Source organism: Canis lupus, chromosome 23 (assembly GCF_011100685.1).
Source record: "Canis lupus familiaris isolate Mischka breed German Shepherd chromosome 23, alternate assembly UU_Cfam_GSD_1.0, whole genome shotgun sequence".
NCBI classification, from domain to species: Eukaryota; Metazoa; Chordata; class Mammalia; order Carnivora; family Canidae; genus Canis; species Canis lupus.
Genome location: NC_049244.1, coordinates 28,339,805 through 28,358,739, shown reverse-complemented (window position 1 = coordinate 28,358,739; position 18,935 = coordinate 28,339,805). Strand labels below are relative to the sequence as shown.

The 18,935-nt window shown below is 38.0% G+C and overlaps 1 protein-coding gene across 2 annotated transcripts in view; it reads right to left on the bottom strand.

Moving 5' to 3' along the window:
* COL6A6 (collagen type VI alpha 6 chain) overlaps positions 1-18,935 on the bottom strand; it is a 142,547-nt gene that overhangs the window by 55,699 nt on the left and 67,913 nt on the right. For both annotated transcript variants that reach the window (XM_038570820.1, XM_038570819.1), the window contains exons 19-23: positions 17,928-17,993; positions 16,399-16,452; positions 8,476-8,511; positions 6,894-6,956; positions 5,014-5,076 (exon numbers count right to left, since the gene is read on the bottom strand). In XM_038570820.1, coding sequence (XP_038426748.1) covers positions 5,014-5,076; positions 6,894-6,956; positions 8,476-8,511; positions 16,399-16,452; positions 17,928-17,993 — 282 coding nt within the window. The remainder of the gene's footprint in view (positions 1-5,013; positions 5,077-6,893; positions 6,957-8,475; positions 8,512-16,398; positions 16,453-17,927; positions 17,994-18,935) is intronic.

Sequence of the window (18,935 nt, the reverse complement as noted above, 5' to 3'; positions counted from 1 at the left end):
TTTGTTTTTTTAAGATTTTATTTATTCATGAGAAACACAGAGGCAGAGACATAGGCAAAGGGAGAAGCAGGCTCCTCACAGGGATCATGCCCTGAGCTGAAGGCAGACATTCAACAACTGAACCACCTAGGCATGCCTATAAGGAACCATATTTTTAAAGTAAAGATGAAATACTCCCTGCTACCCCAAGACATCAAAGAATCAAAAAGTTGCCTTGATTTGAGGCCAAAGCAGCTAAGGAATATAAAGAGAAGATTAGGGCATTTAAAGAAAAAAGGCACCAGCTAGAGGGGAAATCTTCATTGGCTTTGTCATAATGGCAACCTTTTGAGATTTATTTTGTGTAAAGCACTCTCCTAAAAAGTATATATTGACACTATATGGACTTTCTCAATTCTTACAATAAAATGAGATACATATCAATGACACCATTGTTTACCAATAAAAGACAGATTGTCAAAGCATTTAACCCGAAATTACTGTTAATAGGAGGGTGAAATGGTTCTGAACCTGATTCTGACTCTAAACCAAACTCCTGGCCACTCTGCTGTTTTGAGGCCTATATATCTGGGACAGGATTCCCAAACTCTACCAATCATGCACCACCTGAGATATGATATTGGAGTTTTAAAAATGTGAATCTCCAAATGTGATGCAGGAGGCTGGGGCCAGGTCTAACCTCTACTCTTGGGTCTTTTGCTCATGCTTAGACTCTGCTAACAGAGTCTTCTGCAATCACAACTGCTCAATACCAAGTGTTAAGTGATGATAGAAAGGAGATGTTTAGAGTTTAAATGATTTTAAAAACTTTCCTTAGCATTTTATCAGACAGGATTGCAGTAGGAGTTTGATTAATAGCTGGGGCAAAAAAACAAAAAATAGCTGGGGCAATGCCAAGGACACCTCAACTTTGGATGGGATTGGCTGTGCAGGCACAAGAGGCTCAGGTTCGTCTCATGCTTAAAAGGAATCCTGTCACTTATTATTTTCATGGGAGTAAAACCTGACCTATACTAGCAACCAGTAAACTGTCAGGCCGGGTTGAAGCTACCTGAGGAGATTATATGCTCAGCATTTTTAAGAGTCAGATATGACCTAATTCTGAGAAAATAAAAGATAAGGGTCCAGCAAAGGGTGGGCTAATGTAAGAAAAACCCCCAAGATACCTGAGATATTGATTTTGACAGTGCTGGTCTAAGACACAGCCTCTAACTTCAACTTCTAGTCCTTCATGCATCCTATACTCCATCCACGTTGAACCGTTTATGGTTCCCCAAACTCACTTTGATATCTCCATTTAGATACCTGGCTCGTTTTCCCAGATGCCTGCCTCTCCCTTGGTCCCCTGGAGAACACCTCCTTTTCCCTGCAAAAGCTAAGCCACTCTTCTCTTGCTCTAATGCCAACCTTTTCCCCACCACTCTATCCTGGGTGTAAATCCATTTTGGCATTCAGTATATCAGATTTCAACTATTGTTTACCTTGGTGTCCTTTATGAGATTGGGAATATGTCCTTTCTTTAAAAGATTTTATTTATTTGAGAGAGAGAAAGAGAATGAGCAAGAGCACAAGAGCAGGGGGGAGGAAGAAGCAGACTCCCTGCTGAGCAGGGGGCTGGACACAGGATGCTGGGATCAGGATGGGGCTGGACACAGGATGCTGGGATGCTGACCTGAGCTGAAGGCAGACACTTAATGGACTGAGCCACCCAGGTGCCCCAGGAGTGTGCCCTTTTATCCTACTCTAGTATCTACACACAGGAAGCACTCAGCAAATATTTGAGTAAAAGAAATGGTTGATGGATCATCCAACCTAGGTTATGCAAAATGAGGAAATCCCATCATTGCAGTCCAGATTACATATTGTTATATTGTGGGATGCCTGGGTGGCTCAGTAGTTGAGCATTTGCCTTTGGCTCAGGGTGTGATCCCCGGGTCCAGGATCGAGCCTCGCATCAGGCTCCTTGTGGGGAGCCTGCTTCTGTCTCTGCCTATGTCTCTGCCTCTCTCTTTGTGTCTCTTATGAATAAATAAATAAAATCTATTTTTAAAAACCCATATTATTATATTGTTATTATCATGGCCTTCCTTGGACTGGAGACTCTCATGCTTTGGGCATAATACATCCTTGCCAAATTAGGTAATACTGATGCAATACAATAGTAATAGACACACAGTACTGACTATATTGCAGGCACTGTTCTAAGAACCTACATATATTAAAGCATTTAATTTTCATCTGATGAGGTAGCTTCTATTACTATCCTTATTTTATAGCAGAGAAAATTGAGGCACAGAGAGGTTAAATAAATTACCCAAGGACACAGAGCTAGGAAGGTACAAAACTGGTGATCAAACCCAGGCAGCCTGGTTTCAGGCACTATGCCTTTGACCACTGTGTTATGCTTTCTAAAGAGGATAAGAGAAATTCTATTTTGTATCCCAAGTTTGCAAGGAATAATTCCAGCCTTTCTTGATACTGCATATGACATTAGTGATTATTTCACTTAATAAAACTAAGAATAATTCCAGTACTAACTAGAATTAGTATGTGTGTCTGATTTTCCATTCGTTTTCTAGGTGTTGATTACGTTAGTGTGTAACCCTAGGGTAAGCCAAACAAGAAAGGAACAAAGGAAGGTATAAAGGAATATGCTATTCTTTTCAAAGTTATACCTTCTTTTTCATTGTGCCACGGGCTGTATTTCTTTCATATCATAGCCATAAACTTGGTTGGATTAGCACATTTTGATTTATGCAGAATGCCCCAACACTGCATAAATAAATAAGTCTTCAGAACACTATCAATAGAAATCACATTCCTTTTTTTAAATGTATATCCTAAGAAAAAAATTAAAGCCTTCAATTAAAAACACTCCTGTTAGGGGTGCCTGGGTGACTCAGTTTGTTAAGCATCTGACTCTTGATACCGGCTCGGGTTTTATTTATTTATTTTTTTTTAAATTTTTTTATTTATTTATGATAGTCACACAGAGAGAAAGAGAGAGAGGCAGAGACACAGGCAGAGGGAGAAGCAGGCTCCACGCACCAGGAGCCCGATGTGGGATTCGATCCCGGGTCTCCAGGATCGCGCCCTGGGCCAAAGGCAGGCGCCAAACCGCTGCGCCACCCAGGGATCCCCCGGCTCGGGTTTTAATGTCAGGGGCCTGAATTCAAGCAACACGTTGGGCTCCATGCTGGGCATGGAGCTTACTTAAAACAAAAAACACTCCTGTTATTCCATCTAAGTGGCGGGTACTTGTGTGCTGTATGAAGCATATGTCAGTGGATTTACAGAGCAAATAAAGAATAACACACTCTTGCATATCTGATTGTGTTTGTCTCCCACGGTTTTCCTTTGGAAACAATTTTGAGATCCCATTCATCATGTCTTGAATATAGAAAATTCTACATATCTTTGAAATAGCAGTTTCACTGTTGACAAGGGTATTTCAAGAAAAACAAGCAAAGAAAGAAAACCACGATTTCTAGCCAGATAAAAGGAAGAGGTAGAGAGAAGTGGTGCCTTTTGACTAGCGCTGCTGGCAATGCCAGGAGGTTGAATGATTTATAACTATAACCAATCTTGCCAAAGCAAGATTAAAGGGGTCTCACTCAGACAAGTACACTACAGGGCAAATGGAATAACTTATTGGAGTAACAGGCACTTGGACACAATTTTGGATTCTAGAAAAAGGGAATTACCAAGCTCTTTGGACTTCAACCCATCTACATCTCAATATTTTATATAAACAGATGAGATAATCACCTGATACATGTTTCTCTTGGCATTTGCTGTTTTTTATTTTTAAGTACCAACTGGTGGTGCCAACAAGTTTTTAATGATTCAAGGATGTGAATGCAAAATAGTAACTTTTCATCAATTTAATTCTACAATGAAATTTTTAAAGTTTTCATGCTGTTTGAAGGAGTACATTCATCCAACTGGGAACAAATATCCTCATAAGCCATAATTCATACGCTTTAAAATATTGTGTCATGAGATATAGCTTTATGCAAGTAGCTTCTTAAATGTTTTGATATGAGAACATTCACTTAAGTGTTGGATCACTGCCTAATGACACAAAGTAATGGATTCCCTTTACCCGTTAGTCAAGTGTAAGTCCCAACTGTGTCTCATTCATTCATTTACTAATTGATTTGTTATATAAGTACATGTTGAGCTCTACAGTGGGGCAGCCCTGTTATTCTAGGCTCTGGGATATGGTATAAGCAAGACAAAGTTCTGGTCTTCAAGGAGTTTAGTTTATAGTGTAGAAGGGGAGACAAAAAACTAAACAAGTATAATAGTAGTTAGGTAATGACTAGATCATGTGGCCATGCTATTCAAAGTGTGGTCTGGGAATTAGCATCAGGACTGCCTGGGAGCTTACTGGAAGTATAGAACCTCAAGCTCCACCCCAAAGCTGCTGATCAGAATCTGCACTTTAACAAGTTGTCCAGGTGATTCTTAGGCACTTTGAAGTTTGAGAAGTGATGTGGGAAACTCAGTCCCAATATTGGGTGTGTCTACTAGAATCATCTGGGGAGAATTTAAAGTTACTGATAGCCTGGCCTCACCTTCAGAGATTCTGATTTAACTGGTCTGGTGGAGTATTTTATAATCTTCCCAGGAGAGTATTGTGTATAGCTAGGTTGAGGAGCACAGAAGTAGGTTGTATTCTGGGTGCAATGGGAAGCCCCTGAGGATTGCGATCAGAGGAGTGGCAGGACCTGATTTTTGCAGAGGAGGAATTCTTAACCTCACAGTAATGGCTGAGGTGTTGAGGCAAAGAAGACTAGAAGTCCTTTTCCACTTCTGTGTTTGACAGAAAGACAGCCCACTCTGCAAGGTGGGTCACGATGTGATGTGGCCATCACACCAAACACTGAACTCAAAATTCTACTGGTTCACAGGCAATAAAAAACTCCTTCCACAGAAAAGAAACTGCAAGGATATCCATATTAAAGCCAAGACCAGAGCCAGGTGCAGTCATTTTCTCTCATTACATACCTGAGGACCTTTACTTCCCAGACCTCCTTTTTCGCCTTTCACACCAGTCTCTCCTCTGGGACCCTATATATAGAGAATTATAGCATTATTTTCTTCTAAAACAGAACACTTGAATATTAACTTGAATATTAAAGATGGACATGATAAGTCCATCACATGGACAGAAACTGGAAAGAACTCTATTCATACACTTGGCTCTATGTTGATTTGTGAGCTCTCCTGTGTTAGTCTACAAGGGTCTAATTTGCAATTTAGGCAGTTGGGGGCATTTACAGTTGACTGAATAAATGCTCCACTTGAATTTTTCAGTATTGCTTTTTTTTTTTTTTTAAGATTTTATTTATTTATTCATGAGAGATATATAGAGAGAGAAGCAGAGACACAGGCAGAGGGAGAAGCAGGCCCCATGCAGGGAGCCCAACGCAGGACTCCATCCTGGGACTCCAGAATCACACCCCAGGCTGAAGGCAGGCGCCAAACTGCTGAGCCACCCAGGGATCCCCCCCCCAGTATTGCTTTTTAATTATCCTAACCACCTTTAGAGTCCAAATGCATATATTTCTTATGTGATAAAATAATCCTTAATTACATAATCTGAAACTGAAATATTAAAATAAGTTTTCTATTCAATAACCACACTGAAGACTGGTCATAAGATGTAGCACGTGGTAAGATGAAGTTCGGATAATTCTACTTCTAGGATATTATATTGCCTATTAATCGTGGCCTCTGTACATTAGGCAAAGAAACCATCATGCTGTGTTTGGTTTTTCCATCTCCTTTTAAATTATGTCATGAAGAAAGAGTCTGTAAAGTGGAAGGGATGCTGTGGTATTATTTGTTTATCATGAAACAAAGCCAGCCAATCTATTGAAATTCTCCCCCACAGCTCCAGTGGCAAATATTTCTCACTTGAAGATAAGAAAAGTGAATTTTCCTCAGCTGGCAAGTAAGACAGAAAAAAAGCAATCAAGCTCAAGAGCTAGGGGTCCAAGGGGGCAGACTGTTTACTGTTCTGAAGTCTTGGTAAAAATGTGAACACAATTTCTCATCTGATGTCTAAAGATGCTTTGCCCAAATTCCATGGACCAAGCTGCTAACATATAATAGTTAAATTGTTTTCAACTTCATGCATTAAAACTTTGAAAAATTACAGAAATATTGCTTGTCCTGCATTTACCAAACGGCAAAATTATTTAAGTTTTCAAAACAAAGTTTGGAGAGAAAAAATATGTTCTAACTTTCTATAATCTGGCCTCCTTTCCTTTATCTCAACATTTTCTAGAACTTCCTTTCCCTTCTCAGTATTATTTCAAGCTACACTTTGCTCTTTCTGGCACATGCTTTTTCCCCCCTCATGTGATCAGTGTAAGAGCCAACTGTGGCTTATTTCTTACAAAGGAAAAAGTGCTGGAGGCAGCTCTCTGGGGAAGTGAGCAAGAAGGCAGGCTGAGTGCCACACTATAGATCACCCCGCTGAAGACTTCAGCTGCATTTGGAACAATTCTTTCCTAGAGTAGCGCCAGTTTTTCTACCACACAGGCATCCAGATATGCAACACTGAGCTCTCACTGTGTTACATTGACCAAAATTCCCAAACCTTTGAGGGTCAACATTTTCTTTGGCTCAAGGTCTCCCCTAGCTAGACTGAACTCATTGTACAGGGACTCTACCCAGCATGTTCATTCCCTTCTCACCTCTTGATGGGATAAAACTTAGATAAAGGAGACCAAATCCTGGACAAGACTACATTGCTTCCTTACTTTATTACTCTGAACACACTTTAAACATCTTTATTCCTGTAAAGAGGTTTGAAGGATTCCACGAAGACTCCAGATTCTTCTTTATGCTCTCAAACCCTAATCAGTTCTGATATGTACCTGAGGGCCCTTAACTCCCCATGAGCCTTCAAGTCCATCTGGGCCTGGGATGCCTGTTTTCCCCTGTGGTGAGAGAGAATCAACCTGTTATTACCATTTCCTGAGAATTTTGTCTCCTTTATGTACAAGATTATAGATTTTCAATCACAATGTCTGTGCAGGATCATTGGTAAAAATATGAAAAATAAAGGAAAATACAAATAAAGAGATAAAAATTTTCTATAATCTCATCAAGCAGAGATAACCACAGCTACTATGTTGGTATATTTGGTTTCAAGTCTTTATACATATGCACACTCACACACCCATTTTTTCTGTAACATTTGTAATATATCTGACTTGCACATTTGGCCTAAAAATACTCACAGTTTACTTCCCATTTTCTTCAAAAATCTCCAGACATCTTACAACATTATATTTATATTCAAATAGATTACATATCTATGGGTCAAAAGTTGAGTATTATCTTCACATTGTCCTTGAACTTTCTCAGAGATAAGAATTCCAAAAAAGAGGAAGGATTAAAAGGCTTAGTCAACATTTGGGATAGCTTAAGTTTATGTCTCAGTTGTTACACATGTGATTAAATGTCCCATGCTAATTGCTTTTCCTTGATCTCAGAAAAGGGGAAATTTCTCAACACTTTCTCTCCCCAATCTTGTTTTATGTGGTTATTCTGGATTTGCTCTCCTTTTTGAAGTTTAACCTTGAAGTGTGTGAGTAATGTCTGTGGATGGTAAATTCTCTTAGTCTTGATCTGAAAATATTTACATGTTAACTCACAGTTTAGCTAGGTATAAAATTCTATATTAACAGTTATTTTTCTTCTGGACCCACAAATATCACTTTTTCTGGCATGTTTTATTGCCAAATACAAGTCCACTACAATCTAATTTGTTATTCCTTTCATGGGTAAAAATGCTTTTTCTCTTAGTCATATTTAAGATGTTTTATCTTTAGTATTCCAGAGTTTCACCATGATATGATTGAGTGGATTTACTGTTTATCCTCATTATATTTTCAACCTGAGGGCGTTCCCTCAATTTTATAAATTCTAAGTCCACAATTTCTTTTTCATAAATATTATACATACATGAGGCATGTATGTCACCAGCTTGTACAAAGAAGATATGATACAATATTTGGTAGAGTCAACTTTTGAATAAAACACTAAGAATATCCAATTTGTATTAGGGTCTCATTGTACTCTCAGTTTAAAAAGGGTTTGTGTAAATTGTAAGATTTCAGAGTCAATTGAACAAAAATCTAAAGGATCACTCAACTGAGTTACTAGTTGGTTGAAATTCAAAGTTAAATTTAATAGTAATCATGCCAATTAGTGTCTCTTATCATTAATTTTTTTATCATTAATTTTTACAGTGTTTGATTAGAATGCCCAAGTCTTCATTTTAAGATTTGAGCACTTGAAATTATAGCTTAGAAGATTTCTAACACATTATTCCACAACCAATATCATCAAAAAGTGAAGAGCTTTGATCCTGAAAGAGGTTTCCCAGAGCCTTTATTCTTACTTCTTGACTGAACACAGAATATTTGGAGTTAAGAAAAAAAATAATTGTACCTGTGGGCCTGTATGTCCCCTTCGGCCATGAGCTGCCTAAAGTAGGAGGAAAGGTAGGTATCATTAATTCTGAAAAAAAAAAAAAAAAAAAAAAAGCTTCTTATATTTAAATTGATAATGAACACCTTAAGGCACTTTTTTTTTTTTTTTTAAAGTACCCACATATTGGTTTAAACATTTAATTAGTCACTGCATAATGACAGTAAAATGTTGCCAACTTTGAATGTCTATCCTAGGTCAATAGGTAATTAAAATCACATAGACAACTGAAATCTGTACATACTTAAGAGAACAGATTGTGGTCAATAATTTGTCCTCCACTAAACTATTACTGGAGCTGATCACAAGATCCAAAATTGACTGATTTGAATTTCATTTCTTTTCATTTTTCCAAAGTACTATCAAGTAAGCCAAAAATCAAGAGTGGAGTAGCCAAAAGGCAGGAAGCCAGAGGAAAAAACTGGGAGAATTGACTCCATTGAACTTATTTATAGATTAACTTCAGAATATAAAGGTAGCCAGACTAATTTTAACCCCCTCCCCCAAAAAGCCAAAAAATATGCTTACCTGTCAAAAATTAAAGAATCTGCCCAAGCATTCAGAAGTTCTCAATTCAAGATGTTAATGAAGTAATCAAAATAATAGCACTATATAATCAAGTGCATTTTTCTTAATGCTCTCATATGTAAGTTAGTGTCTGGATATATTTCAGTTCAACATTTTATAGATCTGGAAATCACACAAAGACATTTTGTCTAACTTAAGATGTCCCCGTATAGTCATAGCAAGACTGACACCGGGATTTGTAAAATTTAGTATATATATCAGACAACATTTTCTTGATGGAAATTTGAGATATTCAGATCAAATTTCTATGTGAGGCCAGTATTGCAGACGTTGAATTCTTTTAATCATATTTCAGTTAAAATCTATTGTTATCTAGGAAATAGACTGTGTATATCTGAAGAAATGGAGACCTATTTCTTTAAAACTATGATGAGTCATCTTGAGATGAGAGTTTAAATCCTTTCTATCAGAGGAGGAAAAGAAACGCTCTCCACTCCTTTAGTACAAGGGTTTAACTGTTCTGATTCAATTCACTTCAGTCTCATTCAGAAAAATACCTAACAATGATCTATAACCCACAAAGTGTATTGTATGGGAACAACAGGAGCATAAAGATTTCACACACATATGCACATACACAGTTCTTGACCTTATGAGACTCATATTTTGGGCTTGGGGAGTGAAGAGATAAATATTACAATATTTACAAGGCATAGTATGGCAAATGCCATAAGAAAGGGGAAATGGAAATATGGGTTTCAAAGAAAGCAATTATATCCAGTTTGTCAAATTAGGAAAGTATTCCTAGAGGAAGATTGTTTTTTAAAGTTTATTTAAGTAATCTCTATGCCCAACTTGAGGCTTGAACTTACAACTTTAAGATCAAGAGTCTCATGCTCTGATTGAGCCAGTCAGATACCATGGAAGACATTTTTGATATGGGTTTCACAGAATGTGTAGGAGTTTTACAGGTAAAAGAAAATGAAAGTTTTTCTAGTAAAGGGTATGCCTAAGTAATGAAGTAGAGGCAAGAAAATAGGAAGAGTATTTGACCATTTCTAGGTCAAAGATCTAAGAAGAGAGGGCAGTAGGAGGGGCACTAAGTGGAAGGGTTCATAGTTCATTTAGTAGAAACCACTGGGGTGCCTATAGCAGGAAATGTACATGGCCAGACTTGGGCTTTTAAGTGGATACATCTGGATGTGGTAGGCACAACTGAACCTACGTTCAGGCAAAAAATAAAGAGCTTCCTACATTACATGATTTACACGATATGAAATAGGACCTTACATCCAAAAATCTTTCTCTGGTCCACTGTCACAGTGTTTGAAATAACATCAAGAAACATTTGGTGCCTGTGTCTTTAAGGTCTGACTTTGAAAGGGCTTGATTAAAATTAGTCATCTCAACATTGAATTCCTGCTCCCTAGAGGAACTGGGGTGAGTGGTGGTAAGTAAAAACTGACTTCTGTCCCTAGGCAAGAGTTTATAAGCCTAATAGAGGAGTACCACCATTCATGCAAATTTGCATAAGACAGACTTCAAATCCACCATTCATGATTCTAGAAGTCATCATTTAGCACTTCCATTAATGGCTATTTGGAATTTAAACTTTAACTGGAAGCTATGAGTTTGAGATACCTTGAGTACGTGTGAAAGACTGAAAGCAAACAAGGAAATGGGGGTGATAATTTTACAATTTTGCTTTACAATTTTTAATGTTTTAGATGGGGAAGATTAAATCCCCAAATGTCTTCATGGTTTGCCCATAGGCTTGCGTTTTCTGGTAACACATCCAGACAGCCTAACTCATCTGTGAAAGGAAATGCTAATGAGCACATTAAGAAAGAAAACATCCCCAAAGGTATCCTGAGAGTAAGAAGATTCAGAACAAGATACCCAGTCTTGTTGATCCCTCATAGCCTGGCTTTCTGGCTGTTTACCAGGACCCACTTTCCCAGATAGATATCGACTGATTTGAGATGCAATCCCCCGGGGAAGAAAACAGGACATTCTTAATGGTAAAACATCACATTAATACTGACTCTTAATGGCAAACACTCATTTACAATGACTGACTGACTGCCTGGGGGGAACTTAAAGCCACCCCTTAAAGTAGTGCCAAGAGAGATGAAAAGCGCAAAGCATAACTAACAGCTCTGTAGACTGAATAGGATTGAAAGCCAGTTGCTTCTCATTATCCATGGCACAAGAATCTGTTCTAAACGAACTAGGGGTGGTGGAAGGGGAGGAGGGCGGGGGGTGAATGGGTGACGGGCACTGAGGGGGGCACTTGACGGGATGAGCACTGGGTGTTATTCTGTATTTTGGCAGATTGAACACCAGTAAAAAATAAATTTATTATTAAAAAAAATAATTCTCAGTAAAGTTTGGCTCAGAAAGAACCAATCTCCCATTCCCACCTCTTGCCCCAGTGCTGTGGCTTTCTGGTCCTGATCCTACTCTCTCCACCACCACAATCGAATCCATTACAGACTGCTGGCAGGGCACCAGTTACAGTTTGCTATCCCTACAAATCCATCCCCTTCTACAACAGGAGTTTCAAACTGCAAGAGGGTGGTTTCGCAACCCCTCTTCTCTGGGAACAATTGGTAGTGTCTGGAGATAGTTTTCATTGTCACAAGTTGAGGGTGCTGCTGCTTGGTACCTGGTGGTTAGAGGCCAGGGGTAATACTAACTATCTTACAATGCACAAAACAACTTCCCATAACAAAGAATTACTTGATTCAATGTCAATAATAGGTTGATACACCATCCCTTGAATCTATAGCATGATTCTATGTTCCTTTCAAGTAAGGACTATGTCTTATTTGATTTTGTGGCTCTAGTAGCTAGTAGAGTTGCTGGTATTCTGTATAAGTGTTCATTAAATGTTTGTCAAATGAATCAAAGCCAGAGTTGGTCAACTGCTCTTATTTCCCTGCATGCCACACCCTACCACCATCCTCCAATCATTTCTCAGTTCAGCAGAATCTTGTTATACCAGGGAGTCCTCAATACTTATTATCTAGTTACATTTTAGAGTTTTTCAGTTAGTGGTATAAATTTTTCTTCCTTCTGAAAGGATAATGATTTTACTATTATAAATATGATACATACTGATTTTTAAATATTCAAATGCAGGAAAACACAGAATCAAAATGTAAGTCATCCCAAATCCTACATAGATAGAACTATTGCTAACATTTGATAATCTTGATTCTAAACATCTTTTTATGCAGGTTTATAGATAGTTCTAAATAGCAGTACTTTTGGTTAAGAAAGGATCATGGTATTTATCTATTTTAAAAATAAAATATTACATTTTACTTGAATTTAGAAAAACAAAATAAATGGGGGCTATATTGCCTGAATTTTCAAAGGCTTTATCATATTAATTATTTATATACACAAAGGATAACTTGGATGGGTATAAAAATCTTGGACACCTGGATTTCTCTCAGAACTCCAGCTATTCTCCTGCTCTCCCCCTTTTGGCCCTGATTGTAGTGAAGAAGGTTAAAAATAGACTGGGTTTTCTATATTATCTACTTGGAAATTCTTGGATTCTTCCTTTATAAAATAAGTTTGGTAATTTCACTAGGATGTAGCTCAATGTTATGTTTTTGGGTCAATTTTTCCCTGAGTCAGAGTATGCCTTTTCTACCTGCACCTTTGAGCCTTTTTACAAGAAATTATTTTTATTACATTTTTTTATTACACTTCTGAATATTTTCTACATTAGCCTATTTAACTTAGTAATGTAAACTGTACAGTTGCTGGCTCTCCATAGTCTGCTTTATCACTGCTTTTGTGGCTTCTTGGTTACTATATGCTCACCTATATTTTCAGTCTTACTTATTCTAGGTTTTTTGTTGCTTGCAACCCATCCTACATGTTTATTGCTCCCCAAACACTACCAGCTTGCTTTCTTCACTTCTTAGTTTTTTTTTTTTTTTTTTTTTGAGACTTTAGAGAACAATTTGCCAGAGTCATTCTGCCTTTGTCTTGAATAATTCCTCTCCCAATGAGGGTTTATTTGCCCTTTGCTCATATCGTTTTGCTCTTCTGTCTATGCATAGGTCCTAATAATCATTTAATAATGAAGATTCCTAATATTTCTGATTATTAATCACTTTTGAATAGGGCCACCTATTTACTGAATAACTGTATGTAGTGTAGCTAGACCTGGGTCAGTAGTTTTGATATAGATATGTTGTCTCAAATACTTTCTCATCATGAAGTTTTTTGTTGTTGTTGTTGTTTTTTTTTTTTTTTTTTTTTTTACCTCACACTACCTCTCCCTTCAAATTTGGGCATTTAAGAGATTCATGGAACTCACATAAAGCCCCTTAAATCATAGTTTCTCTGTATTGCAATAGTTACTGTTTCTTCAATATTTACAGCCTTCATGGATCAGACTGCTGGTTTTAGACATTAAAAATGAAATATTCTTTAGTTTCCCACGATTTCTGCCTCCTCTGCTACAGTGTTTCTATGGGTATTTCTATGGATAGTTCTCCGATCTTCTCAAAACCTGAAAGCTACTTTTAGAGAAATCTGATCTGTTTGAGGTCCAAAGCCTCCCCTCATTAGGATCTAGATTTTTAAAAAATTGCCCAATATTTGCCATAATGCCTGTCTTGAAGTTGTGGTCATTCTTTGTTAATCTTTTTTTAAATTTGTGTTGTTTTTGGTAAGTTGCACAAAAAGGAATAGTATAAAAAACACCTTGACTTTGCCATCTTTAGCTGAAAGTCCTACTTTTACTTCTGAATGACACTTCTGTATCTATAACCCAAGATGTGAACATATTTCTCAGGAGTTGTGCAGTTTAAGTAATACATAGTGATGCTGTGTTAGCCTCAAGAGAGACTATAGCCTCTATAAAACAATAAAAGTACATCTTCAATGCCAGGAAATCTTGGATGATATTCTTTTTTTTGGATGATATTCTTTAAGTTCAAAATATTTTCCCAGTGTATGTAAGCTGGCTACACCCTTCTAGAAAGTGAAATGAATAACAAATGTGTTGCTTTATCTTTAGGTGCATTAACACAGCAGCGGCAATAAAGTGCTTTCCCAGCAACCAAATTCTGCACATTTTAAATATAACTTCTGTTTTCATTTCCATTTTCTCTACCTACCAAAGAAGAGGTGGTCCAAGCTACAAAAACAATTTTCTTGATGAAGTATAATAGCTGGTTCTATGAACTTCTCAGAAAATACGATGTATAATATATGCAATATATCAAACTAGTTTTTAAGACTTTTTTTAAAATTTTTATTTATTTATGATAGTCACAGAGAGAGAAAGAGAGAGGCAGAAACATAGGCAGAGGGAGAAGCAGGCTCCATGCACCAGGAGCCCGATGTGGGATTCGATCCCGGGTCTCCAGGATCATGCCCTGGGCCAAAGGCAGGCGCCAAACCGCTGCGCCACCCAGGGATCCCTCAAACTAGTTTTTATTTGTGCTTAGTAAATAGTACAACTAATTGAGGAGAGAGGTGGAAGAAGCTAGAGAAAGCTAGATAACTAAGAATGGAAAGGAAATGCTACAAAATGGAAAAACAGGTCTAACTTTGAACCCAATGCAGGTATTTAAGTGTCTTTTATTAGAGTTATTTCTTATTAGATAAAAACTTTCTTTTATAATTTCTGTGCTCTTCCAATAGTCAAACAAAGAATCTGTTTTAAAAAGTACCTGTTGGGAAAAATACAACAAAACGAATAAAAAGACCCCCAAACCCAAAGGTTGCATAAGCAAGTGATCTAATTTCATTCTTAGTATTTCCACAATATGGAGGTTCCTCAAAAAATTAAACATAGAGCTACGTTATGATTCAGCAATTCCACTTCTGAGTATATATCCATAGGAATTGTGAACACTAATTAAAAAAGATATCTGCACCCCTGTGTTCATTGCAGCATTACTTACACAACAGCCAAGACATGGAAGCAGCCTAAGTGCCACTGATAGATGAATGGATAAGGACGTGTGTGAGATCTATCTATCTATCTAATCATGGAATGTTATTCAGCCAAAAAAAGGAGATCTTGCCACTTATGACAACATGGATGAACCCTGAAGGCATTATACTAAGTGAAATAAGCCAGAGAAAGACAGAAAGACAAATACTACATGATCTCGCTAATATGTGGAACATTTTTTTTTAAATAGATTCTATTTTAGAACAAGTGAGAGCACAAGCTGGGGAGGGAGGGGCCATGGGAGAGGGAGAAGCAGACTCTCTGCCAAGCAGAGAGCCCAATGGGGGCTCAATTCCAGGACCTTGCAATCATGACCTGAGCTGAAGGCAGGTGCTTAACCGCCTCAGCCACTCAGGAGCCCCTAATATGTGGAATCTTAAAAATACCAAAAAAAAACCAAAATAACTCCAAAAACTTGACTCCTAGACAGAGAGAACAGATTGGTATTATGCCAGAGGTAAGGGGTAGTGGGTAAATGAAATGGATAAAATGGGTAAGAAGGTACAAACTTTCAGTCATAAAATAAGTCACAGGGATGTAATGTACAGCATAGATTACATCTAATGTATACACACATGTATAGATGTATAGTACAGCTAGTAATACTGTATTATATATCTGAAAGTTGCTAAGAGAGTAGATCTTAAAGTCTTCAGTACAAGGAAAAATTTGTAACTACACATAATGATGAATGTTAACTAGACTGACTGTGGTGATTATTTCACAACCACATATACATGTCAAATGATGTTATACGCCTGAATAATATGTTATACATCGACTATACCTCAGCTAGTACTATACACATGGGCTTTAAAATTGAGCACAAATAAAAACCAGTTTAGTATACTGTATTTATCATGCATTGTATTGTCTGCGTTCATAGAATCAGCTATTATACTCCACCAAGAGAATGTTTTTGTATTTTGGAACACACACCTTCTTTCCAAGGCAGAGAGTATAGAAGTAAGAACAGAGGATTTATACTCTGACTGACTTTCCTAAGTAGTCATAAAATTCAACACAGGAAAGGAGTTTGGGACTTAAAATGACATCACTGGCAATGACAGCCTAGTGAGAAGGCCAAACTTTCACCACTCTTCCCCTAGTTGGCTGCTTTTTTGTTCTCTTTGCCCAGGCTTTTCTCCTGATTGCTAATTTTCCTTGCAGCCAGCACCTTCCTGCCTCAGCTTTTCAGGGGCTTTCCTCAAGTGCTTTGCAAGCTGTGTTCTCAGAATTATCCCAAGTGTCTCCAAGGTAATGAGCCCCAGTGGAACCATCCCGCCCACTCCCCACAATCAGCCATTTTTGTCACAATATAGGCTACCAGAGCAGTGGGTCTTCTTGTCTAGAAGGGCTCTTACTGTCTTTCTTCTGGAGCCTGGTGTTCCAGGGGGGCCTGGCCAGCCTCTTCTACCCTATTAAAAAAAAAAAAAAAGAAAGAAAAGAAAAGAAAAGAAAAAAGAAAAAAAAGCATATGGGTGACAGTAATTACACAGTACTGACACATTTCCTCTTCAACATCTGCTTGTGCTGTGGGAGGGTGGATGGATATATACCAACTAGAGAGTTATCCTCCCTTTGGAATGTGGCATTACTTCCACTGGTTATAAACCATATGTCTACGGGTAATGAGGAACTATAGAACTAAATTCTAATGACGTGGCTTCATCTGTTCATCGCCACTATCTAACTTATCTTTGAATGTAAGTATAGAGTATCCAAATCAAACTATCCCATGGTGTTGCTGCAGAGTGGATAAATGAAGCATTCCATGTATCAGGTATGGCTACTACTGGTTTGGATTTCTACCTTTGGACTTCTTGTTTTGTTTGGGTGTAGATGAACACCCTCATGTAAATAAAATATCACAATACTCCTAAGTCCTCCCAAAATAGAAAATGAAGGAAAAAAATTATGAGTCTATAATAAAACATGTGAGACTTACATTTACCCCATAGTAAAAATGGAAGATGACATTTACTGAAGATTTATGATGTGGCAAGGTCAGTCACTGAATTCCCATCATAACCTTCAAAAGTAGGCTACTTATCCTATTTTGCAGATGAGGAAATTGAGGTTTACAGAAAGTGGCCCAAGGCCACAGAGCTGGTAAGGCACAGAGCATGATATAGGACCTGGGCCTGTCCCCAAAAGGAAAGTTCTTTCTACTATATCAGACCTCTTCCCCTGGTAAAGTCACCAAGGGAACTTCCTCATCAAGAAGATCCAGAGAAACACCTTTTCCAGATAATTACTTTTAAACATTCTGAAAAACAAGGTAAGATGATCAAATTGTGACTTGTGAGATCATGAGATTAATCCCACGAGACTTGCCTTGAGCATGTGAGCTGTATAGGTCTATCAGCTCTTTTTCTTTTTATCATGTACTACAAATAATATGATGCCGTCTTAGGGTATACTACTTCTATATCCTGGAAAGGCCAACAATTCATTGGCTTTTTTTTTTTTATGATTTTATTTATTTATTCATGAGAGACACAGAGAAAGAGGCAGAGACACAGGCAGAAGGAGAAGCAGGCTCTGTGCAGGGAGCCCGACGTGAGACGATACCGGGACCCCAGGATCATGCTCTGGGCCGAAGGCAGGTGCCAAACTGCTGAGCCACCCAGGTGTCCCTGGCTTGTTGTTTCCACTGGCTAGCCCTAAGTTAGAGCGTAGATGTTTGCATTCATAAATGAAAGCCCTTGCATTCAAGGGCAGGGGCTTGGTGAAACAAGTCACCCCAAATTCAGAAGAACAAGAGAATGTTTTTGGAATCCTAGAGTAGAAGATAAGGAGGAGGAAAAGATATTTTTGCTCCTAAAAATGTTTTTTCTGTATCAAGTATGCCACATCATTACAAGTTTACTTTCAATTGCCACATAATTACTTGTCTTCCACGTTCTCCTTTCAAGCCCTTAGGTCCTTCTATGGTATTGTCAAATCCAGGAACTCCCTATAAAACAGAAAATAAAGAGAAAAATTTTGAACATCTCTCCTTAAAAATGTAACTGCATATATAACACATTTATTCACTCCCCACCCCCCACCCCCGAAAAATACATGCCAAAGAAGTGGAATCCCTTTAAAAGCGTAGATAGGTAAAAATTACAAATGGGATGATTTCTTTTCCTCTTGTGCTCTGCATTATCAGAAGATAGTGGAGACTGTATGTGTATGTAGGGGGAAAGCAAGAGCTCACCATAGGAGGCATAGCCAAGGGAATCAAGGGTGACATGGCTTGTGTTTATGACAATTTTTGTCCTGGGTCTGGAGGTACCCCTTTCTTGCTACTGCTATTCTTTCTCTTAATGTTTGCTTTTCTTTCTTGGGGCCTAGACAAGTTTATACTTGAGGGTTGGTAGATTTTTACTCTCCTCTAGCTTTGGGAGAGACAGAGGGTTTGTAATGGGTTCCACCACAAGAACATAAATACACTGAGCAGCACTGAGGACTATATTCACCATCCATTCTCTCTTTCTCCTCTTGGGTGTCTGGTAGCCTTCTAGCTCCATATGTTCACTAGTACTTTTCCTCCCATTTTCAGAAAACTCTGGAATCTTGAGTTTCCCTCAATATTCATACAACATTCTAGCAAGAACTCATTGTGGGATATTATCCTTAGCAGGCCAGACTGAAAGTTTTCTACCTTGGGTAGTTAGGACCACCAATAGAGCAGTATCACCATGATGCTGGGACAATCAATTGAGCCAGTCAGTTCAGCCAACACTCCAATAGATTGAGAGGGGACAAGAATTATCCAGTCCTGCTGAGTGCCAGCTGCTGGGCTGTTTGGCTGATAGCAGCCCAGATTACCTTCATCAATCAATAAGTAATTTGAGATCACCAACAGGGACATGTCATTGTTCCAGATACTTAGAAAGATTTTTAAACCAAT